The sequence below is a fragment of the Melanerpes formicivorus genome, unplaced genomic scaffold, assembly GCF_026170545.1.
Source record: "Melanerpes formicivorus ecotype bairdi unplaced genomic scaffold, bMelFor1.0.p_v2 SCAF_4, whole genome shotgun sequence".
In the NCBI taxonomy this organism is placed as follows: Eukaryota; Metazoa; Chordata; class Aves; order Piciformes; family Picidae; genus Melanerpes; species Melanerpes formicivorus.
Window position 1 is genome coordinate 19,802,131 of NW_027142356.1, and position 21,916 is coordinate 19,824,046.

General features: G+C 35.1%; 1 protein-coding gene across 4 annotated transcripts in view; it reads left to right on the top strand.

Annotated features, from left to right (window-relative positions):
• FSTL5 (follistatin like 5) overlaps nt 1-21,916 on the top strand; it is a 254,115-nt gene that overhangs the window by 217,447 nt on the left and 14,752 nt on the right. For all 4 annotated transcript variants that reach the window (XM_068137176.1, XM_068137179.1, XM_068137177.1 and 1 more), the window contains 4 exons: nt 2,756-2,874; nt 10,076-10,225; nt 12,267-12,374; nt 12,855-12,979. In XM_068137176.1, the coding sequence (XP_067993277.1) occupies nt 2,756-2,874; nt 10,076-10,225; nt 12,267-12,374; nt 12,855-12,979 (502 nt within the window). The remainder of the gene's footprint in view (nt 1-2,755; nt 2,875-10,075; nt 10,226-12,266; nt 12,375-12,854; nt 12,980-21,916) is intronic.

Consider the following 21,916-nt stretch of genomic DNA (forward strand, 5'->3'; position numbering starts at 1 on the left):
ATCCTGTGCTGCTTTCAGTTGTTAGAGAGCACTTAGGAAAACTGTGATAATAAAGATAAATTAAAAATATTAGATTACAAGAGTGCTTATGATAAAGACATTCAGATTTCCCTGTCACTTTTGTGAAACTAAACAGAAAGTAATTTATAGTAGAGAATGATAATGTGGTGGCAATATAATTTTCTAGAGCAAGTTTTCTTTTCTACTGTTACAAGTTGTAATGTCAAAATTCCTTTACAAGAGAGCAATACCCTGAAGATGCTAATAAGTATCACCTCTAACTTATCAAAGCAATGCATAATCTGCTGTTTTCTATTATCTAAATATTAACAGATAGGAAGGGAGGGGCCATGGGTGATTGATAGGACAATTAATGTCATGAAACAATAAATAGGCTTTAGTGTCTGCCAATGCATATTTCTATATGGGGTTCACAAAAGCCTTATCACAATTGCTTCCTTGAGGAAGTGTAAAAAGACTATGTGTCAGTAAATCAGAAAGGATTTGAAGTTACATTCATCTGTATTCATTTTCTTTCCTTTCAAATCAGTGTTAGCCAGTTAGATTCTCTCTAAATATATTTTCATTTATTGTTGTTGCTTCTGGCATGGTATTATGAGTGTGCCGGGTTGGGTTTGGTTTGATAGGAGGAAGGTTGCAAAATCTGGTCAGATGTCTTCAGAGGAATAACTCATGAAGTTCTGAAGAAGTGGCTTGCCTAAGTGATTAGATTTTTGTATGTAATAGGTATTTGTACAGATATTTGTAGTCATGTTCAGAGGAAAAGTTTTGGGGTCATAGTAAATTGGAGGGGGGAAATCATTTCATTTGATCCATAGGTAAAACTTCATTATATGAGCTCACTTCCCTAACTTGGTACTGAAGTAGAAAGATGACATTTCTTACAGTGTCTCCAGTGTTTTTGAAGAAGTTACTATCCAGACATTGGAAATAAAGCCTTCAAATTTTGCACTGGGTTACTGTACATTAATATTATCTGTACATTGGAAAGCCTGCCTTGCAGTGCTGGCAGATGAGGAGAATGTTTTAGGAGTCTGCTTATCAAATGCCTGTATCACCCGGGGCTACCAGCTGATTTACGTCCTCATGTTCTGGTATTGTTTATGCTGCTAATAACTGTAATATACTTTAGTCAATGAGACAAGGGAGAAGGGAAAACCTTGTTTTGTCTGCAGCCAGCTCCACATGTTTATTTATCACCAAGACACACTAAGCCAGTTGCTTAGCTGTAGATGTCTACACTGTGCTCACTGGCAGTGGCAGCCTAACCTCAGTCAGGCTTATCTACAAATACCAGCTGTTCTTACAGGATGCAATACGAGGCATATTTTAAGGAAAGACCTTGATGTGTTTTCTTATGTAGACTGTATGATTTACCTGCAAAATCATGCAAAAGTACCCTTTGGACAGAGTGGACATATTACCCTATGCTCAGAATAGACATGACTGGCAAGTTTTCCTTGAACCTGAGCAAATACAACATAGACTCCTCTCCCACTTTTTGTAACATTTTAATGGATAGATTTAATTTAAAATGAGGAAGACCAATCTTTTTAAGAAAACTCAGAAACAGGAAATAATTACACAAGATTTCTCAAATATCACTGAACTTCTGTTTCTGTGCATGTCACTTGCCTTTTAAATTAATGTGTTACCTATGTGATTCCTAACAGGGACTGGGAACTTCTGTGTGTGTGCATACATATATCTATATATAAATGCACATTTTCCCCCACCTTAACATTCTAATTATTTGATATTAAGATTTGTTCTCTCTCTATTAACACAGGATTTCCTTCAGAATTTAGGATAAGCAGAATATCAGACTCAAATTTTTTTCCTGAGTCTTATTTCTCTGTCATACTATAACAAATATTGTTATGTCGAGGGGGAGCTTAGGCCCTGTACCCAAATATACATGTACACTTATGTAGTTGTAGCTCTCAGTTTAGCTGTCAGAGTTGGTCATAATGCTACTTTTCTTCATAGAATTTTACAATATGAACTAATCATCCATTATAGCATCCATATAGCAAATCAACAGCTATTATCTTAATTGGCACATGGTAAACTAAGGAGAATGTCCTTTTTTGTGGTCATGGGAATAACCACATATACTATGAGACTTCATGCTACAGATCTGGCCCCCACCTCCTCCAGAAAATATTACATCATGCCTCTCATTTAGTAACATTGTGGTAGAAGGATTTAGTAGTTCTGTAAACATTTGTAGCTCTTCAATCTTGGAATGACTACCTCCCCAAGGCTGGCTTTTCAATCAACTACAATAGAGGATATTTCCTTTTTTGACTGAAAGAAAATTCAAAGATTTATAAAAAATATCCAGAATTTCTGTTTCAGTTACAGAAATTAACTTTTTTATTATCTCTCAGAAAAATAAGAATAATAAGGACACATGCAGAATTTATGTTAATTTGATTTCAGGGTAGACGATTTGACAATCACTTTCATTACTGCAGTTGTCAAACAGTGTAGTACTCATAAAGACACTGTTTTGCCAATGGGGGGGGGGAAAATGTTAATTTCTGAATAATGTAAGTTTGGGTTTAGTTTTACAACAAAAGTTGCTGTAAGATTAGGTATATTAGTGCTATCCACATTAACCAATTAATCACATACCCAAAGTGTGATGAGGTTTTTAGCTCAAGACAAGGATTTTCTTTTTTTGTCATTATTTAATTTTATACATTTCAATGTGTTTTTTGTTCTTAAGGTCTGGGAATTGGGAACATGTTTTACGTTTTTTATGAAGATGGCATCAAAGTAATACAACCAGTGGAATGTGAATTTCAGAGACATATTAAACCTAGTGAAAAAATCCTCGGTTTTCAGGCAAGTTATTTTATTAAATTTATTTTTAGTATTTTCTCAATTATAGCTTTCCTTAGATAATTTATTATTGCTACTTCAGTGTTTTCTGCTTGATAAACCCAGACATGTCTTCTCAATTAATAAGTAGCTTAAAATGATAGACTCAAAATTTTTGTATTTCCTTTGATCAAATTCAAACTTTCAATCTCTTTTAGATTGAATATTCCCTGTATATTTCTCAAACCCTTTATTTTCCTTGGCTGTCTTTCTCTTTTCCCAGTCCTTTCCTTTAACAGCTCTCTACTCTTTATTTGTGGTTTGGGCTCTGTTGTGTTGTTTGTTTTTTGTTTTTTTTCTCCCCTATCCCCACTTAAGTGCATCTCTATGAACCAGGGATTTCTTCTCTCTCTAGTAAATAAAAGATCTAAAGGTATTCTTTTTAATGATTTCTTTTTCTCCACTGGATGTTTGTCTGTATTAAACTGTCAGCTATCATGAGGCAAATCCCTGTCCTGCACTCTTGCAGCTCCACTGAAGATTGATCTTTGTCTCCAACTTAAAATTCATAGAAGTTTCAGTAACTTTATTGTTAACATACTTACAGCTTATTGCACCAAATTCTTGAGTAGTTTCCATGTGTAGCATACATAAAAGCAGTAGTATATTCTGCACTTCCATCTATGTTTTTCCTTTACTGTTAATTAAAATGCTAGATAATACATTTCATGTTGGGATGGGATGGGATGGGAGGGAATGGAATGGAATGGAATGGAATGGAATGGAATGGAATGGAATGGAATGGAATGGAATGGAATGGAATGGAATGGAATGGAATAGACCAGACCAGGTTGGAAGAGACCTTTGAGATCATCGAGTCCAGCTTATCATCCAACACTATCTAATCAACTAAACCATGGCACCAAGCACCCCATCCAGTCTCTTCCAAAACAACTCCAGTGATGGTGACTCCACTACCTCCCTGAGCAGCCTATTCCAATGGCCAATAACTCTGTATACGAAGAACTTCTTCCTAACATCCAGCCTAAACCTCCCCTGGTGCAGCCTGAGACTCTGTCCTCTTGTTATGGTGCTGGTTGCTTGGGAGAAGAGACCAGCCCCCACTTGGCTACAACCTCCCTTCAGGTAGTTGTAGAAAGCAATAAGGTTTCCCCTGAGCCTCCTCTTCTCCAGGCTAAACAACCACAGCTCCCTCAGCCTCTCCTCATAGGGCTTGTGCTCGAAACCCTTCCCCAGCTTTGTTACCCTTCTCTGGACATGTTCCAGCAACTCAGCATCTTTCCTAAAATGAAGGGCCCAGAACTGGACACAGTACTCAAGGTGTGGACTAACCAGTGCTGAGTACAGGGGCACAATGATCTCCCTGCTCCTCCTGGCCACACTGTTCCAGGATGCCATTGGCCTTCTTGGCCACCTGGGCACACTGCTGGCTCATGCTCGACCTGCTATCAAGAACACTTGATTTTAGTCACTGCATTAAGACTTGCTCCATGAATAATAACTTTTTCTCATAATTTGGATTTGAATGAATGACCTTGAAATCTGTAATAACCCCTGAGATGGACACTTTGGTGTTTTGCCCTAATACCTAAAGCACACTGAAATAACAACAGGACTGTCTTGATGTAATATGTCTATTCAGTTATCATTATTGATGTCAAAGGCTGCTGTACTCAGCAGCAAGATTTATTTTAGTGTGAATAATTATGGTATGAACAGCTAATCATACCTTGATTTGTGCTGCTTAAGTTAAATTAGGTTGACACAGCCAAAAATAAGCCAAAAAGCTTTATGACTGCTTAATTCAAAAGCTGATTATTTAGGAAGTCTGTTAAGATTTTACAGGTCTAAAGTGCAGCTTAGAATTTAGGCGTATATAGAAATATAGTAATAATCAGGATTGATAAGTCAAACTTGTTTCCTTTTTGTAGCTTTCAAACCCAATGTAGCATAATAATTACATACTCTGCCAAAAAAATAAAAGAAAATAAAAAAAAAAAAAAAAGAAAAAGAAAAAGAAAATAAAAAGAGAGCTCAGGAAAGTCAGCTACTTCATAATTGTCATTTTGAAATAGGTATAGACTTGTCCTTGTTTGGCTATCTTTGGTTTCTGGGTAGATGTGTTAAATATATAGCCAGAAGTTGTGCTTTCTACCTGCATACATGCCATCTTGCCCATGAAGTTTAGCAATATTTCTGAACAGTTCCCTGACCTGTGGTAGTTAATGAATATTTATTCCTGCAAGAGAAATCAGAAATGTCTGGAAAATACATCCTGATGTTTTTCTGTTCAGAGTGACATTACTGTTAGTTTTGTGTTACAAATTAACAAAGCAAAACAAAAACAAACCAAACCAAAACAGTAAAAAAGTTGAAATTCTGAATAAAGATTTTTAGGATTTTTCTGCATGTACATCTAGCACCAAGACAAAAATGTTATAGTCTTGAACAAACTCATTGCCTGTGAAGCGTTAGATAACTATTTCCTTCTTTGAAGAATATCGTATCTTCCTCAAGCCTCTTTTGAAACCTGTTTTCTCTAAATAAGAAAGTAACCCAGTTCTGTCCCAGGATTAGATTTTTATCATGCTCTTTATGTGATAATTTGGTGGTAAGACTTCATGTCTTAATTTTTTTTGTTAGTAATTCTCTTTGACTTTGTCACTACTAATCAGAGATATTGGTAGATTGCATGTTTTGAATTGGCATTACATAGCCTTTCACATCTACAGCAGCTGATACTAATAAATAATCCATCTTTTAGGTCGTAACACATGCATAAAGACAATACCCTTAATGCTCTCCCATTTCTTTACACTTTTTCATACTAGCTGTTCAAGTGATAAGAAAAACCTTAGGAGACCTGTTTCATTGCCAAATGTTTGCTGAAGTGTGAGAACATTTCTAAATTCTACAGTGCCACTTAGGTACTAGAAGTGTTATAGAAAATATCAGGATATTAGGCATGATACTGCAGTTTTCCCCCCCCAGGTTTACTGTTTTCCTGCCAACAAAATAAATTACCTTTAGCTGAGCTTCTATAAAAGGTATTTCTACATGGTATTGCATTGTGAATGAATTGCAATATTGTAGTGACTGGAACAGGTTGCCCAAGGAGGTGGTAGAAGCCCCACCCCTGGAAGTTTTTAAGGCCAGGCTGTATGGGGCTTTGGGCAGCCTTATCTAGTGTGAGGTGTCCCTGCCCATGGCAGGGAGGTTGGAACTGCATGATCTCTGAGGTCTCTTCCAGCTCTGACAATTCATGATTCTCTAAGAGTAACACTTATTCATGTGTAGGCATGCTGATTTTGCTAAAGGTAAATACAATTTCTCAATAACTATATACTTTAGAACCCTTATCTAAATATTTCATTTCTTCTAATGCAAGTGACTGTCAGTATAGCAAAGCACTTCACTGTGGGTCTAACATGGGAATCAATTAGACTTTCATTGTGTTTAAAGTAAAGCAAGAAATTTAGTGTCTTACTGGATCATCATGGTTCACAGGAAATTATAAGGAGCTTTTTCCTCTCCTTCCCAGAATCTCCTAATTATTTGAATCTTCTAAATTAATATCAAATGAAATTAAGTTTAAACTTATTTCTGTTTTCTGATGCAGGTTATTGTTTAGTTTTACCAGATTTTCCAGCTGGTTGTTTCACCTGTTGTCGTATTCTTAACCATGGCCCAAGCAGAGTCTTTCAATTTTTAAGTATCTCATCACTCTGAAGTGTTTGGGACATTTTCCTTATTAGAATGCAATGTGTATTCATCTTCTGCAAATTAATATAATCCAAAGCTTTTAAATTTAAATTCTTACTCAAAATTGTTTTATTTTCATTTCCCAATGAATATCAATGAGAATAATTATTTCAGAAAGCTGACAGCCTGGAGAAGAGGAGGCTCAGGGGAGACCTTATTGCTGTCTACAGCTACCTGAAGGGTGGTTGTAGCCAGGAGGGGCTTGGTCTCTTCTCCCAGGCAACCAGCACCAGACCAAGAGGACACAGTCTCAAGTTGTGCCAGAGGAAGTTTAGGCTCAAGGTGAGGAGAAAGTTCTTCACTGAGAGAGTTGTTAGCCATTGGAATGGGCTGCCCAGGGACATGGTGGAGTCACCATCCCTGGAGTTGTTCAAGAGGGGATTGGATGTGGCACTTGGTGTTATGGTTTAATAGTCATGAGGTTTTGGGTGACAGGTTGGACTTGATGATCTTTGAGGTCTTTTCCAACCTTATTGATTCTATGATTCTATGACAGGGCAGAGAGGAAGAAGCAGTGGAAACATATGCCTTTGTAGAAACCAATGGAAAATTCTGTTTGGATTCAACATAATCCTCAGTTCTTCTTTATTACATGAACTAGCACATAACATCCATATTTCAGTAAACTAGCCCATCTCACACTGGAATTTGAATATGTGCTGGAGGTGGCAGCAAAAGACTTTATTTCAAAATAATTAATGTGATTACATGACAGAGCAAAATTTGCATAGGGAATGAATTTAAATTACACTTGGTAGTCCACAGAAATTGCTTTGGTTTACACTCATAAGGACAGTGAGTAGAGTAAATACAAGATTGTTAACCTTTGTTGAAAAAAAAAAAAACCATGGAAAATGTCCATAGTCTGATTTTTTACTACAGACTGTCAGGTGAACAGTAGCCGAATATAGAATAGGTAAAATATAAATTAATGTCTTAATGCATGGACTGTTGTAATCTGTTTATATCACCTTAGTCATTCATTACAATGCTTAAAGAGCTTGGCTCAAATTTTGTTAAAATACTGTGGACTCTTGCATTAAGTGTAACTTTATAAACATAGAATTTGCACATATAAATCTGCATGTTTTCTCTTGAGAATTTTTTGCCCAAAACTACCTTAAAAGACTTCCTCTAAGGATTTATTTTCTTCCATCTGCCTGGGGGGAAAAAAAGAAAAAAACAACAATGAAATCAATTAACATTTTATCAGATGGTGTTTTGTTTTATTTTGTTTTCAGAGAATAAACTAGGGAAACATGAGGTACTTACATTTTAATTAGAGAAAGAAAATGGTGGGTTTATGCTTATATTTGAAAGAGAAATTCTTTTAACCAATAACCCAACGACTGAGGAAATTACTATAGAATCATAGAAATGCTGTCTGTTATATTTTAAAAAATAAATAAATAAAAATAATCCAAACTGTAATCAGAGAAATGCAAAGTGTTCAAAAGCAAGATTTCAGTTCCATTGAAGCTATTTTTGAGGCATCTAGATAAATATAGGTTTGAATAAAGAGAGAAAAAAATTATAAACTGATTCATTTCTGGAAAAATACTATATTTTGGTGCATAATTTTCACTGTTACTTTGATGAAGCACATCTTTTGCTTTTGATTTTTCAGGTTTTGGGACAAAGTGAGAGTTGACATTGGATTACAGAGTTTTATGACAACATAAATAAACATACTGTCTTGTGAGAGAAGCCTAGTTTCCTTCAAAAGGAATTGGTGGTGTTTTTTGAATAGCGCATTGAATCCTTGTAGAATCCAGAGCACCTAAAGATGGTGTAAACTAAAGTGAGTCACTGAGAGACATGACTAAAAAGAATGACACTACAGAGCTGTTGTAAATGTTTGCAGATGCTTTATTTGAAGAAGCTCTTCTCTGAGGAAGAGGGGACTGTGCAGAACAGTAAAGAAATAGTTATCTGTTTAGTTAAAATATGTAACTAAGAAAAGGTGTATTTAGAATAGCTATAAAAAATAATTTGAGATAATTGAATGAACTTCCAGTTGCAGTGACAGTTGCAGAAAAGAGAGATGGCAATATATGATAGATCTGATGACTACACATTGTATTAGAGACATGTTCATGTTGATGTTTCACTTTATGCTCTGAAGAGCTATCAGCCACATTTAAAAGTCCCATTTGTCACCATTCCTATAATGGTTTAAGCAACTTCTCCCTTCCAAAGTTCATGTCTTTTTAGGAGTGTAAAATAGAGCTTATTCTTTTACTAAGTTCTGTTGAAGTTGCTGATTATGTACCATCCCATGGTGCCTGAGTGTGGTTACCTTTCCTTACCAATGTGATTTCTGAAAAATGTTACCCTTGTGGAGGTTTAAGAATCATATAGGAACAAACAGTGGCTTTCGATCTCCTGTAAAGAAATTCAATCTGTTAGAGCACAAAAGCGATTTATTTCTTATTTTGACATACAAAGATTGACTGTATTTTCTCAAATGTAGAGACACAGCAGGCAAAGAATGTTGATGATACAGAAAAGTTAGTGTTGAAATGCATCATCATCTTGAAAAGTGTGGCTTAGTGCTGGGTATGTTGCTCTGTCACATTATTTTTCTCCCTTTTAAAAGGAGTCAGATGCTTAGAAACAGGATTCTTTTTTAAGATCTCATCAACTCATGCTTTCATTCTACACTGAAGTCATCATCTGCTGACATATAATTATTTTCACAGTGAACAGTTACATTGGACAGTGCATTTTAAATTACAAATAACCATCAGATAAGTGCTTAAAATAAATAATACAATTTGGTAAAATTGCCCCTTTGTGTTGAAGAGAAGAAATAATAAGAGGGAAAAGAAGACTAGGTCAGAAAAACAAGAAAGCTTGATATGCTCTGCCTCTCCAAGCAGAATATTTTTCAGGTCCTTGTTTTTATATTAATTTGATGTCCATTATAAGAAAACAAATGTGCTATATCATAAAGGGAATTTCCAAGCTTAATTTTCGCAAAAATAAGTTTTCACTTGGAGTAAATACTTGCAAATATATCCTTTGCAAGATACTGCAGTGGTGCAGATGTGGGGGGCTGCTAGTTTCTCATTGTGTCTAAATCTCTTTTTTTTCCCCCTAGTTTTAAGGTCTCTTGGCCCATACTTTGTTTCTACACATATTATTGTTTTAAATGGGTTTCTTTTTCGGAACAACACTGTTAACTGCCTGTATGTCTAGAAAGAATCTAAAAGAATGTATGTTGTTTTTGTTGTTGCCTGTGAGTTGTGTGGTGCTTAAAACATGCAGTGTCTAATTCTAGTCTGTGTCCTAATGTCACCTGTCCTTTTTCTTTCCCTGAACTTATTTTACAGATTAAAAAAAAACAAAAAGAAGAAAAAGGAAGAAAAAGGAGTACAATTAGTCTTTCTGTGTTGATTGTTTTTCTTTTTACACTTTCCATTTCTCTTTTGAATTATAGGATGAAGTTTGTCCCAAAGTAGATGGAGATCCTGCTCAGCGGTGTGTATGGGCAACTGCTGTTAATGTAAAAGACAAATTCATTTATGTAACTCAGCCCACACTTGACAGAGTTCTTATTGTTGATGTGCAGTCTCAAAAAGTTGTACAGGTATTTATTTCTCATTTTAAAGTAAATATCTACCTTGGATGCAAAATTCTGAAGTTTTCATTTATTTATTTTTTTTAAAGAAAAGGCAATTAGCTTGAGAATGAACACAGTATCTAGAAAAAAAGCTCATTTACTTTGACATGTAGCAGCAGCTTATGTTTTATCAACATTAAAAATGCATTTGAAAGGGTGTTAAGTTGTGCAACTATGCTGTTTTCTGTTAAAAACAATGTTAATTTGATTTTGCTACTATGGTGTTTTCTCAGAAGTGCTACAATATATGTTATATTTTCCACTATGAAAGTTAAGGTAAAAGATGTGTATACAGATACATATATGTAACAACTACCTTTGAGGATAATTTTCTTCTGTGGCAATTATTTATCAAAATAAATACTTAATATTCTAGAGAAATCTAAATTGAAATGTATTCACAACATGAATAGTGTATCTTTAGAGACTTTTTTTTAGCTATATGTAAATTTAGCCAGGTAATTCTCATTATAAAGTTAATACAATTACTTGCTTTCATTTGTAAATTATTGAGAGCAAGCACTGTCACCTGCAATTGTCCAATATGGCTTAGCAGCATACCATTAAATGGGATGACTTAGAGGCATGTAAATATAAAGTGAGTTCTCCACTGTTCAGTCCACACTGTACTTGCTGGAAGATGAACCTGGCTAACTAGATACCGCTGTGAAAGCCTGTTTCTGACAACTCAGCTACTTTGTGCTGCTGGCTTTTCTCTTGGGAGCTGCATGGCTTGGGTTTGACTCTGTGGGCAATTTCTTCTCCTTCTGCTAGTGCCACAGTCCAGACCTTGGATATAGCTGGCACTAATTCAGCAGAACATGGATGGGTCAGAACTTTTGTCTGGGGAAGCCAAAATAAAATTTGACACACCTGAACTACTTAGCTTCACAACAGCTCAAGTATTATTTTAGACAACTTGTCTTCTAGCCTGCAGGGGGAAAATGTTATCAAACATGAATGACCTTTCTGTAGGGCTATCTTTCTGATTTTAAATGAGCCAGTGAGCAGCCTGGCTTCATTTTCCATTTTCAAAAGGAAAAACAAATTCTGCCTAGATGAAGCTGAGGCTTGCAACACCTCAGGAGTACAGTTAAGTATCATCAGCAAGTCTCAGCCAGCCATTAGTACATTATCTGAGGATCTACATCATTAGTTTAAATTAGGTTCACTTAATTAGCCAGCTGGTACTCTCCTTGACAAACTGATAAACAAGCTGTGCTTTACAGTTCTACAATGGTGAGACTAGAACACAATTTCCACCTGTTTTTCTGCCTTAATGATGAAAATAGAAATCTAATCCCCTCAGTTGTTTACCTTGTGCAGGATGTCTCTTAATCAAATATGTTCTCCTACCATTTCATATGTCTGAAGTTTTTGGTATGTCTCATAACAAAGTATAGAGCTTAAAAGTCTAAAATGTTTGTGGTCTCAAGAGGCAGTGCTCAAAGTTATAGGGAAAACACTTCAGTTCCGATCATGCCTACCAGAAGTTGCAACTCAGTCATTTTCAACTGCCACAAAATACACCCGGATTAACAGAGACAGGAAACTTCGAGCAGGACAACATTGTTTTGGTTTTATGCAGGATTGTGCCTTGCACTGATTTCAGTAAGTGGTTTGGGAATACTCTTCCCCATTTTAGACATTTTCTCATAATTTTTGTTGGATTTAAACTGATATGTGTAAACTGAGAGTGATGGTAGGGCAGGAAGATAAATGTTTTGCTTAACTAAAACCTTTGTTTTGAGTTTCTTAATAGCTTCTGTATAATGTAGTTTTGATACCAAATGTTAGAGCACATAATGAATAAAACTAACTTTTTCAGCAATTCAATAACTTTGAATTAATCAAGGGGCTGTTACAATAACTGACAACAATTTTAAAATACAGTCTGAAAACAGCAGGAAATACATATCCAGTCTTCATTGGAATTCAAGCATATGTATAATTTTTCTTTCTAATATGTGACAGAAAACTGAGGATTTCCATTTTTATTGTTTTTCAGGCAGTAAGTACAGATCCTGTTCCAGTGAAACTACACTATGATAAATCACATGATCAAGTCTGGGTGCTGAGCTGGGGAAGCATGGAAAAGAATTCACCAACTTTGCAGGTGAGGTGATCAGAATGATTGTACGCAAGGAATTCTAGGCAAGTTGAACTTTTGTGTAATTGCAACATTTTGTATGTTTTTGTTTAAGCTTACTATCATGACCCCAGCACAGTACTGAAATTATCTCAAGTAACCAGAAACCCATTCAGATCCTTGTGCTGGAAGAGTTAGAGGTTATTTTCAACTTTCTAAGAAGTGGCAATACTAAATTGGTAGAAGGATAAGAAATACTACTGAGGCAGCAGTATGTTTTCTAACTGCCAGTCATTGAGGGCAAACTGATGCTGTTTACAATGTTTTTTTCCCTAATTAGAGGATCAATTGGATTTTAGACATATTTCTATTTCACTAAAATTCTATAGATGCTCTGGAGGTGACAAGCTCCATCTTTATGGAGGCAATACTGTATTAATTCATTTGAGTGGAGATTAAATTTTGAAAGAGTATTTCTATAGTTTATAATAATATTATTTTATGTAGGTGATAACACAAGCCAGTGGGAGTATTTCTCATCACACAATCCACACTCAACCAGTGGGTAAGCAGTTTGACAGAGTGGATGACTTCTTCATTCCAGCTACAACCCTCATCATTACCCATGTAAGGTAAGTTTTGCCTGAATTAAATGAACTATAATGTTGTCTCCAAAGAAAATACAATTTTAAAACCTTGAAAATCTGGAACCATGCTGCCTACTTCAATATTGCTTTGGAGCACTCTTCTTCATAAACAAACTGAATGTGAGTTTTATTGAAAATAAACTAGATATCAGAATAAATGCATTTATTGCAGTTTTCCTTCCTTAGCTCAGCAATGTTCAGAAGTTGCAGTGGCTCTGCATACTAAAAAATGAGATGTAGTATCACCTGGGCTTTTTCATAAGGAATTATTAGCTGTACTCTTTAGATTGTTCCCTAACTAATTCCTTCTACTACTCAGGGTATTTGCCAGATATAGTATTATGTAGTACATGTATGTTTTATTGGAGGTATTCTCTTAATCAACAGACCAGAAAAAAAAAAAAAAAAACAAACCACTTATGGAGTTTTGCATAGCTTAACTATTTATTAACTGCTGCTTCATATTATTTGGTTCTTGATAGCTTTTTAAAACAAACCATGATTGAGCTTGTAACATAAACTCTCTTTAGGCATATGAAAAAAAAAAATTGGTCTCATTTCACAGGTGCTCAACATGTGATGTTAAAATGATTCATATTGTCATCCATGTCAGGAAACACTGGGACCTTAGTTATTTCTATCAGACAATGGTCTTAGTGTTTGTCCAAACAACAGACAAGTTCTGGCTCTAATAGAAATAATCTTAAGTATGGAAGAGTGGAACACAGTAACCAGATTGATTTTGAGAGTTATGGGACAGAGAAAGAGGGTGTGAGAAAAAGAGGGCAACACTTAATAAAGGCATAACACAGAAATCTTTTCAAGATCTCCCCAAGGCCTCTTAAATGAAAATATATTGTTGTTGTTCCTGAAAATACATTAGTAAGAATGTGAAATATAATTTTCTTTTTTTTTTTTTTTTTTTTTTTTTTGGTAGCATTTCTACCTGTAGGCATTGAAATTTTTCCTCCCTCTAGGATTTGTATGTCTGAATATTGCATTAATGTGAGTTAGCACTTTGTAATTTTAGGACTGTTAGCTTCTTTGCCAGCTGACACAGACCTATTTCCGCTCAAAACACCTCTTCAAATAATTAACTCTATTGCTTATTCTCCTCTTCCAAGTTCAAGTTCGTATAGAAATGCTTTCATAAGGATGATCTCAACAATGATTCCTTAAATAATGGGATATATTAATTTATTTTTAGCTAAAATCTCAATTTGCATATATAAATAATTTCTAATTGTACTGTTGTGGCCTTTAATTTAAATGTGAGCACATGTAATTTAAGATGATTTGACAATTGATTTCAAAATTTATTCTATACATGCCTGTGATGAATCTAGTCTTTTGTATGAAAAATCATTTGGCTTCTCCTAAAGAGGTTGTTGATAGAATACAGTATTTTTTTCCAATTTTCTACAAAACCCTGAACTAACAAATTGGCAATTAGCCATATGCATTTTAAAAAGGAATGTGTAAGTTAATATAATGGAATTGTAAATTGACTTTAAGTACAATTACTGTCACATTTCTTGAATTAAGTAGATGAATGCGTGTTTTGTTCCCGAAGTAATCTGCAGTCCTCACACTGAGCCTTAGAAAAGCATTAAATAATTCTACTGCATTTGTAACAGGTATGTCTTCAGAGAACAAAAGTTACTGTGTCATAAACCACCAAGTACTAGAAGTACCAACCCAACAGAACTGTCATTTACATACATTAATTGTCACTTAAATAGGAAAAGAAGAAGATGGATGGGGACAAACATCATACAAGGAGGGGAACCAAGCTTTGGGAAAGAAAAATAGGCCCAGTCCAGTGCTAGTGAAGAGCTCATTTTGTCTAACTCAAACAGTTTTAAGTTGATGTTTTGCCTAGAAAGGTCAACTAAGTGCTTTCCGCTTTGCATGGTGAGCCACTTCCACTTTCAGTTGATAAGTCACTTCACCTGTCCTATAGGCATCTTAGGAAAAAGGAGAATTAACAAATAAAAGAGAACCTAATGAAATAAAAAAGGAACATAAAATTCAATTAAGCAGTTTAAGAATAAAATTTGATATGTCACATTTGCTTTATGTTTTTTTGTGTTTTTTTATTTGGTTGGGGTTTGTTTTTTGTTTGTTTGTTTTTTTTTCAGTTTGCATGTCAGACAAAGAACAATATTTCTGATGTTTCAGAAAAAGCCTGCAGTAGTTTGTCCAGTGCTAAAACTGTACATTTGGGGCTTTTAACCAACAAACACAATTCAGCAGTAATTATCTATTTTAAGTAGCTACTCATGGCCTTACTTAGTATGCAAAGAATCTTATTTTAGTTTTCTAAAATGCTGTCTAATTTTGAGTGTCTTTTCTATGTAGACAAACATCTTATTTTTATTTTTTATGTGTTCTTTCCAGAGCTGTTTAGGTGAAGTTTGTTAGTCATTAAAGTATCTGCCTTAGATAAAATGTCTGTCTTTTCAGTATTTAGATTTTTTTTTCATTCAAATAAAAATTAACTATGTGAGCAATGTGTCAGAAAAGGTTTAAAATTAACTGCATTCATCACATTAGTAACTGTCTAGGAAAATAAGGTCTATTAAATCTAACTTGTCACCAGACAACAATAAAAATGCTCAGTAACAGCATGTGTTTTTTAAGGATGTTAGGCAACAAACATGAAGCTTGAACTTATTATTCTTTGGTGAATATACCAACCAGGGGAGCATTTTATGAAAGTGAATCATGAAAAACAGCTACAAGGGAAATAACAACACTGGCTGAGATAGCTGATAACTGCTCAAGGGCCCTATTTACTCTTTGTTAGAAGTCAGTTCCTTTTGACTGTGCAATGCCAGCCCCTTCCAGAAAAATGAAAGCATTCTGTAGATAGGTGCATTTGTCACCTGTAAGCTAAAATTTTGAATGATAGAGCAGAAAACAGTTTGTGCATAGCTGACTATATTAATGCAGAATCAAAATTTCTGTCTAAATAAAGGCATTTCTAAGCAATTAATGTATACCACTTAAAAATACGAATTTTTGTGACAGTAACACAAACAGCCTACTACAGTGTCCTACCATCTACTTCATATTCTGTCCAGTCTGTTATTGTTTAATCCTTGTAAAGATCAAGGGACAGAATGTAAAGATATGTAGGCTTGTTGACATGCTGGGACAGAAATAAGAGTGAATTTAAAGCTATAATAAGGCATTAATTTGTCTTTTTAAATAATATCTAAAATGTTCATTGTTAAAAATACATGTAGAGGCATTTAAAACTTGTTGCAGATTCTTTTTATTTAAACAGTGATAGAAATATACATTTGGTTTGTCTGGATGAGTATTTATATATAGTAAAATTATCTGCCCATTATTAAAAACTAACAGCAAACAAACAAACCCACCACATATTTTAATGCTCTCTTGAGCAGCAGCTCACAGATTTGAAGAGCTATTAAAAATTTTTGTCTAAGGTAAACAATGAGCCACTTACATGATTAGAGGACTGGAACTTACAAGGAAAAGCTGAAGCAACTGTATCTGTTTGGCCGGATACCAAGCGGGAGTCTCTTTAGTGCTTATAAATATCTAAAGGTTGAGTGTCAGGAGTATGGACCCCTACTCTTCTAAGTGGTATCCAGTGACAAGATAAGAGGCAGTAGACACAAAATGGAGCACAGGAGGTTCAACCTAAACATAAGAAAATTCTTCCCTTTGAGGTTGGAAGAACACTGGAGCAGGCTGTCTAGAGAGTGGAATCTTTGTCTGTGGAGGCATTGAAAATCCACCTGGATATGTTCCTGTCCTAGCAGGAGGGTTGGACTAGATGATCTTCATACATCCCTTCCAAACCCTACCATTCTGTGATTTTGTGAATCCTGATCCCAAGGAAAAATTAAAAAGCTTTCCCAGACTGTTCCTACCACAGACTGAGGGAATGTGTGGTCATACTTAAAGTACAGCAGGATTCAGGGCAAATAAACTTGTGATTTCGTAATGTGCAAGCTCCAAACATCTGTAATGAGCCATCAAAGCAGAAGCTATGCAAACTAAGCAGGCATGAGCCTAAAAGTTGTAGAGGAAGAAGAGAATAATTTTGTCCTTCAAAAACCCTCTTACAATTGATGTATGTACAGAAGATGTATGTGTACAATTGATTTATGTACAGTTGATGTAGATGTACAGAAGAGGACACCAAAAAAGTGAAAAAAAAAGCTTTATCATTCTGGGGAGAGAATGATCTCTTTGTGCAAGTACCATGAGTTAATTTTGGAGGGATGTGGAGGTGTCTTTCCCCTTTGTTTCCTTTTTCTTCCACTGCAGAGATGAAGGAGAAACAATTCTGTGTTCATAAGTTATCACAGTGGGGCCATAAAAGTAGGTGGTATGAGATCTGTTACTCTCTAATAAATTATACAAATCCCAGGAGCTGTTGGGGGGTTTTGGTTGTGGGTTTGTTTCGGTTTGTTTGTTTTTGTTTTTCAGTTATTACTGAAGCTTATTTCTTTTGTAAAGGCACCTCTTAAGAATTGAGTGTGTGTGTGTATATATATATATATATATTCAATATTTTTTCTCATACATTTACTGTCAAGGAAATTTTATTGAGTGAATTATATTTTTGTACCAAAGCAGTTCAGAGCAACTGATGATCTCATCTTTAATTGTGTGATAATACTATTCTTAATCCTAAAAATAGACATTTACAATTAGTGTGTGTAATGGCTGCAAAAAGATTACTTGTACAATGCTCATGAAGATGTATTCTTGGAAGCCTGAGGAGTAAAGGGGCTGATTATTTTAGCTCTACTGTCTGTAAATCAAAGTGAACAAAAAATAGTTGGAATAAATTAAAGTCTATCATTACACTGCTGTAAAATGTTTCAAAAGCAATATTAAATGAACTCATTGTAGTGAAGTAACTCTGCCCTTTTAGATGTTTTAGTCTTTTAGCAAGTATTCTAAATGTCGTATGACCTGACCTAACAAGTGTAAGAATGAGCAATCAGCTCACTGGTGAGATGGCTCAGGAACTGACTAGAGTTAAAACATTCTGTTTGAGTTTTTTTTTTCCCTCTCTTTTATTTCTCTGTTGTAGAGGACTGTAGTTTTTCTAAAATTATACTTATTCATTTGCACAGAACCGTCCAAAACCTAAGCTTTCTTTAAGAGGTAATTGGCATGGGCTGGCAATACATTGCTGTGAACCTTCTTAAATGAAACCCCTGTGGGGTGGTGATTCAGTAAATTCACACTTCATTTGAGTTTAAGCCTCTACAGAGGTGTGAAGTAGCTGAAGGACTGAGAGCATTTTCAGTATTTCTATGCAAATAAGCAAATAGAAAATTCTGTGTTTTTTTGTTTGTGTCTGTTTGTTTGGGTTTTTGTGTGCATGTTTGCTGTTTTGATTTTGTGTGGTTCCCTTCTGGTCCATAAATGTGTGGATTTTGGAAGAGAAGCTTATAAGGACCTCTGGAAAAGATGGAAAGGACACAGTGAGAAACGGTTTTCTGCATTTGTATGTTTTCCTCTAAACTCTGGATTTTGGAGCCTTTTTGTTCCAGAGGGAATATGAAGAAAGATAGAATGAGCCAGTTAAGACAGTTTGAATGCTCTGTGAAACTTACTTTCTCCAGCCTCCATCACTGACAACTGTCAAAATAAGTACCTCTTTAGAAAAATTTCAAGTACTCTTTAACATATCAAACTTGTATTTTCCACTTCATTGTTCACATATCCCTGCCCAAAAAGCTAGGATTCCATAAATGAGGTCCTAGATATATTCAGTCTAGGAAAGTCCCAGTCCTTTATGTACATACATGATATGTCATGTGCCCATATTTACATTTCATCTGTAGCCTCCTTCACATCCACTCCTATATTTTAACTCAAAAGTACCTGTATTTGCAGGTTTTCATATGTGATAGGCAGTAAGGCTTCCACACTGTGTCTGCAATTAAGTACAAAAATCATGAAGTAACCACCAGCATTCTGCAAATACAGTTAATTCACTAAAACCTGGCAAAGACCTGATATTGTGAGGTGTATGTGACATTTTCTAATATAGATAATTTTCAAATTTATGGAGAAAATATTTTTCTTTTTAAAAAGAATTTTTAGGTAAGTGTTATGGAAATTCTTAATAATTCATTGACTAAAATAAAGATATTACTTGTAACACACTGAAATTTCTGATTGTTCCTAACCTTGTCTATTCTGTTCTATTCTATACTGTTCTATTCTTGCAATATGTATGTGTGTATACACACACACATGTAAGAAATCAGTCTAGGAAACTATTCAGTTTCTGGAATTAGTTATGCAGCATGCCTTTTTTCATGTCAGTTGACAATATAATACAAAAGCCGCTTGAACAGTTTATTCAACTCATGCTTGAAATCTTTCCCTCTTAATAGTTTGAGATCACAAACTAAAAAGGACAGGAAAAAAAAATATCAAAACCCACTTCCCCTTCAGTGTGGCTACATAGAAATGAAAATTCCCTTCAAATGTTACCTCAAACATGAGATTGTAGCCTATGTTTGTGGTGTTATAAACCTAGAGTATCAGTAAAGGAAAATTCCATACATTCTATTTGGTTTTCCCCAATAGCTCAGGAAATGGCCAGAATCTGGCTTAAGTAGGTCTAGTTAGTTCTACTAAGACAAAGATAGTTTTGGTAAACTATAAATGTTTTCCACATTGTGTTTTCCAATTTGCATGTGCAAAAGTCATTATAGCCATATTTACCTTTAGAGTAGTTTGGTCTGGCCATCTGAAGTGGCCAAATCAACTGTTATTAAATAACTGGTACCTGTCTCCTAATACCTGTCTGCTCTCAAACATTCAACATTTATCAGTAGGGGAAAATATATGCCACGAAGTAGTGCTTTAATTACTCATTGGTTTTCCAAATAAACCAAATTATCAAGATTCATTCATTAGCTTTGAGGCAATTGTAAAACTGTATAATTAACTGGGGTTTATATGTTTGCTAATTAACTATCCAAATATAGTTATTTTAATCAATTGCGCTGGATATGGCTTGCATTGAGTAAATTTTCTTGGTAGCTTTCAGAATGGTGCTGTGGTTTAGATCAGTGACTTTGGGACACTGACATTTGTATTGACATTTAGAGACATGTTTAGAATGTCTTTTGTTCGCTGTGTCTGTGTAGCTAGTATGTTGACTTTTATTGCTTTTAAAATAGTTTATTTGGTTTGGGATTTTGTTAGTTTTGATGGAGTGTTTTATTTTTGTTTGCTTGCTTGTTTGTTTTAACTGAAGTGCTGGCCCTTCTTCTGTACAAGGTACAAGAAAGCAAAATACATTTATTGCCAGCTCAAACCCACTGCTGCTAAGAATATGTTCCTTTGTGATGTAACACAGTTTCATATATTCCTGGATTCAAAAAATCTAGAAATTAGGGTGCTTTCCTTTGTCCTAAAATTTCTTGGATTATTTTCTTGTGAATGCTGTAATCATTGAACAACAATTTGCAATAGATAAGAAGTACATTGTAAATACATGTGTTGCAAGTGTCCCATGAGAGAATCATAGAATGGCTTAAGTTGGAAAGGACCTCAGAGATCGTCTGCTTCAACCTTCCTGCCAGCATCTGAGGTACTTCTCAACTAGACTTGGTTTCTCAAGGCCTCATACAACCTGGCCTTGAACACCTCCAGGGAGGGGATATTCACAACCCCTCTGGGCATCCTATTCCAGAGTCTCAACACCCTTGTACTGAAGAACTTATTAGAATCTGGTCTAAATCTAATCTCCTTCAGTTTAAAACCATTCCCCCTTGTCCTATCACTAGACACCCTTATGAAAAGTTCCTCTCCACCCTTCCTGTAGGTGGTGTACCATCCCCTTGCATAGCTTTCATAGTTGCTGTGTGCACAAGCAGAAATAATCTTAAAATTAACCTTTTAAGCCCAAGAATATCTGTAACCTTTTCAAATTGGTAAATTTAGGATTACTAGCCACATTCCATTATATTTACTCTTTCTTGAAAAATATTTGTCTAAATGAGAGACGATAAAAGTTGTATGATGTAATTTCATGTTGATATTTTGCAGTAGACTATGGTGTTAGTTCTAAAACTATGTCAAATACTTTGATAATGGTATGAAATTTCAACTCACTAGAATACAGTGATAAACAGTGGCATTTGGAAAATTCATTTGTAAGAAGAGCAAAATGAAAGGCAGACTCTGAAGAGCTTTTATTTCACTTTTGTTGAGTCTTTAGCCTTGACAAAATATTGAAACTTATCATTATGGTTGGAAAAAATACGCTTTTTGTGGAAAGCAAAATGAATTTGAGGTTTTCTGCTAAAGCTACCCTTTGAGAGCTGTGAAAACTATTATCAGGGATCCCTGAAAATTCTGAGAGGGTTATCTTCTCTGCTTTTAGCTCTCTTTTGCATGGAGACTTATGCAACACACTTCTCTTTATCGAGACACTTTTAGCATTGGTAGCTACTCCTATAAACAGTCATTTTGATACCTGACTACAAAGGGCAGCTTTAATAACCACTAGAGGTGTGTGATACCTGAATTTATTATAATGGCCTGCCGAAATAGACAGTCACATTTCAAGCGTAATTGTAGCTCTCACATCCTGACACAGTCATCAATTTTCCAAATCTGTGCAAATTTTTATAAGGCTGGTTTTCAATATTATGTTTATGTTCTGATAGAATACCTAGGGTGAGTGTGAAGTTCAGATTTTTAGGCACTTAGATTTAGATGTGAAAATACAGTGTATCTGTGGATGTAAACTTTAACTTCTACTATACTTAATGGAATCTGGTCTATACAGGTAGTGGACTTCAGAACACAATTTTGTTTACTCCTTGTAAGGCTTTGGCACTACTCATCTTAACAAATCACCTAGGCTCTGTTGATTGTATGGACTAGGTCTTTGCTATA